The sequence below is a fragment of the Schistosoma mansoni genome, assembly GCF_000237925.1.
Source record: "Schistosoma mansoni, WGS project CABG00000000 data, supercontig 0049, strain Puerto Rico, whole genome shotgun sequence".
Taxonomy (NCBI): domain Eukaryota; kingdom Metazoa; phylum Platyhelminthes; class Trematoda; order Strigeidida; family Schistosomatidae; genus Schistosoma; species Schistosoma mansoni.
Window position 1 is genome coordinate 1,983,363 of NW_017386028.1, and position 3,702 is coordinate 1,987,064.

At 28.9% G+C, this 3,702-nt stretch overlaps 1 protein-coding gene across 1 annotated transcript; it reads left to right on the plus strand.

Annotated features, from left to right (window-relative positions):
• Positions 1–1,992: 1,992 nt before the first annotated feature.
• On the plus strand, positions 1,993–3,291 carry Smp_149720 (hypothetical protein; the record flags this gene model as incomplete). Its single annotated transcript, XM_018790644.1, has 2 exons — positions 1,993–2,119; positions 2,255–3,291. 2 exons carry the CDS (start codon positions 1,993–1,995, stop codon positions 2,851–2,853), a joined length of 726 nt encoding a protein of 241 aa, XP_018646155.1. The 3' UTR covers positions 2,854–3,291.
• Positions 3,292–3,702: the final 411 nt, after the last annotated feature.

Sequence of the window (3,702 nt, forward strand, 5' to 3'; positions counted from 1 at the left end):
TGATTTAACTATTCATTGTTTATCTACCTATTTATCTTATTCTCAGTCATAGCAATTATGGTTATGTAACTATCATTCAACAAGAATGTAGATATTTTTTTTAATACCAAAACATGATTTTTATTGCCAAAAAATTAATTTGACAGTTTTGAAAGTGAGGTATTTCCTGCAGTTCTAGTGAGAAGCAGTAACCAGTGGAGTTCAACCAGGTTTGTTGGGTGATATTAACTCACTGAAGACGATTGGTGAATGGTTGCTCAATTTCGTGGATTGGTTAAAGTTAGACATTAACACTTTTGGATGTCGGCTCGCTTAATGGTGAAGAAGTTATTACATGATATAAACTTTCAAGCATAGCCAAACTGATGAATATTGATATCCTCTATATTAAAGTAATATATCATTAACAGATTCTCACAGTTCACTTTCTGGATATATCAATACGTTAATGTCCATTTTTTGTACATTACTTCTTTATGGTTCATGTAATGTTTTTAGTAATTGTGATGAATGATGAAATGAACATGTTTTCCACAATTATCATCAACCGAAATTAGTATTATTTGATAATATTTTGGCTGATTATATAGTGTAATTAGCAAACCCAACTGAAATCCAATAAAAGCTAAGAATGATAATCTAGCTGATGGTTGAGTTTACTGTGTAAATGATTTTCTCATCTATGTCATACGACCATGATGAGGAATAGTTGAGTTTCAAGAAATTAAACTTTTAGTACTTCATAATTATTAAATATTCTAAACTTAATTTTTGATCGCACTGAGATCAATGTTTGACTGAAATCAGTGCACTGTAATGTTTTCAGAAATATCTGGTTTTTGAGGAGATGTTATTCATCTTCCTAGCTTTCGCTACTTACTTCTCATGCTGGAAGACAAAAGAATCAGCTTTATTGTTAACAAGTACATGAATTAACAACCTTTGTGAATAGGTTTTACTAGTACAGAAAAAGTGGATGTTAGCAAAATGTTTTATTGCTCAGGACAAAATTCCAAGCATTTGATAGGTCCTAAGTATCTTGGAGTCGAATGAAATAAATAAAACAAAGGTAGTAAAGATTTGGTAGTTCCAAAACTTTAAACCTGTGCTTTCACTCTTTTCATGAAAAATAAATAATTCTTTTCTGGTTCTCATCCTATTTCTATTACTTGAGTTTTTATCCGCAAAAAGGAAACAGCAAAACATTTTATTTTGAAATGTTGTCCAGAATATTCGTTTCTTCATTTGTGTTTTTTTAAACATGAAGTTAGACATTAACACCGTTAGTTGCCAGCCAGTTCAGTGGTTTCGAGGTTAAGCACTCGCGCACGAGACCGAAGGTTTTGGGCTCGAATCCCACAAGCGGGACCGTGACGTTCACTGCCGAGGAGTCCCATACTAGGACGAAACAGCCATCCAGTACCTCCAGATTTTTCATGATGGTCTAGCCTTAATTCACTCATGAACTCAACTATTAAACTAATAAAATAGTTTTGAATCGGATCATTTACTACATTACTTAAATCGTTTTTATTTAACTACCTTGATTATTTAAATTTACTGTTTATTAGTTTTAATGTAATAAACAAAATTTTTAACATTCATTGTCTGTTCTGATTTTCACAAACTACTTAAAGTATATCTTGGATTGATTTAAGTCCCTTTTTATAATCCATATGTTATCTTGGTAATTGGAGTTTAGTTTTCATCATGTATTGATAAAACATAATCTCAATAGTCCAATCATATTACAGAAATTAAATCAAGTAATGTGATTGGTTAAATTCTACAAAAATTCTGTAATGAATTAACATTTATAGCTTATTTCTGATTGGTTCAAAAATAATTAACAGATTTTAAAAATAATTAATATCAATCTATCAATGTAATAAGTCATATTTTAAAAAATGATATAAGAAATATGTTAAAGCCTTACATCAACTTATTAAATTGTTAATCAACCGCTGCAAAATTCCCAATTCCCATTCAACAATGAATAATCTTCCACAGATTTTAATTGATCCAATTATTAATGAAAAGGATATATTAGAGACAACAAATGAACAACCAGAAGATTGTAAATCATTAACTGTTCCATTTTCGAATTTTTTCATTAACAGTGACGACAATAATAATAATAATAATGTTAACAGTAATGGTAATTGTCATAACAACACAAATAACGATCCAAAACATGAACCTATGAATTATAATGATCATTTAAACAATATTATTGATCATTCTAATAATTTAGGACAAACTATAGTTGGAAAAATATTTATAGGACCTTTGAATTCATCGCATTCATCAGATAAATATCATCAACTTGTTTGGGTACAAATTTATCAGAAATCATCATCAATTTCATCAAAACTTAATACACAAAATTTAGACATTCCAACTTTTGTATTATTATTAAAAACAAGAATAAATCCAAAAAATTCTGAATATACACCAGATTATTATTCACCTCCTTATATGAAATTCAATATAAAACATACACGTTCAAGTCCAATAGATGAAAAACATTTTCATATTTATACTCGTTGTGGAGAAGGTATAACTCTTGAAGGTGAAATTGCTGATGAACATTCTGTAAATTATTGGTTATCAATTTTTAATCAAAATACAATAAATCCTATCCATATGGAACTTTTTCGTACAAATGAAATAAAAATACGTTCAGCTCCTAATTCTCCTAGATATGTACGACGACGAAATAATATTGCTACGGATGTTAATAAAAATTCTTTCATCAATGATAATTCAATAAATCGTAGTACACATTCAATTTCTCGTACATGTATATTTGAAACACTTAGTGAAACACAAGAATTAGAAAGTGGAGTGTGATGGTAATTTAAAAAAAAAAATTTAATTATGTAATCATCATTTGTTTTTTTTGTTCTTTTGTTAAATGTAAATTATCTTACCATATTTGTTATCATAACAACATTGTTAATATATTGATTCATTCATAATCTTTAGTTATTTGTTCCAAGACCGAACAGATTATTCCGATAAACTAAACATTCCTTGTATTATTATTATTATTATTAACATTATTTCATTGTCATATTTTATAAGACAAACGATTTATTTTAGCCCTTATGATATAACTTTGAATAAGATGCTAGAAGATAAATCATTGAACAATGAATCAAGATAATGGTTATATATATATATTTTTTTTTGATGAAGCCTTATTCATTGATGTGACTTTTTGTTTTTAGGATTACTCACTTATGATATCTCCTTTTGTGAATAAAAGATAAATGAACATAGATTGTATATAAAGTAGTTTTGATTATTAAACATTGTATGTTGTGTTAATTGTTTATTCTATAATAATAATACTATAGTTGCCCAGGACAGAGTGGGTTGAGGGAATGCTGGTCGGTAGCCTATGATTCATTGGGGGTGACATGCGTAAGTAATACTATAGTTATCATTTAAACATAATTAATAAGTGTAAAATTTAACATACAAAATAAGTTAATATTCATTTCAATAATCAACATTTTTAAAACATTGTATTCCAAGGCAATGGTGAGTGTGTCGCTTAATTTCGTGGATCGATTGAAGTTGGAAATTATTACCGTTGGATGCCGGCTCAGTGTTCTAGAGGTTAAGCGTGAGATTGATAGGTCCTGGGTTGGAATATCGTTAGCCGAGATCGTGGACGCGCACTGCGAAGAGTCC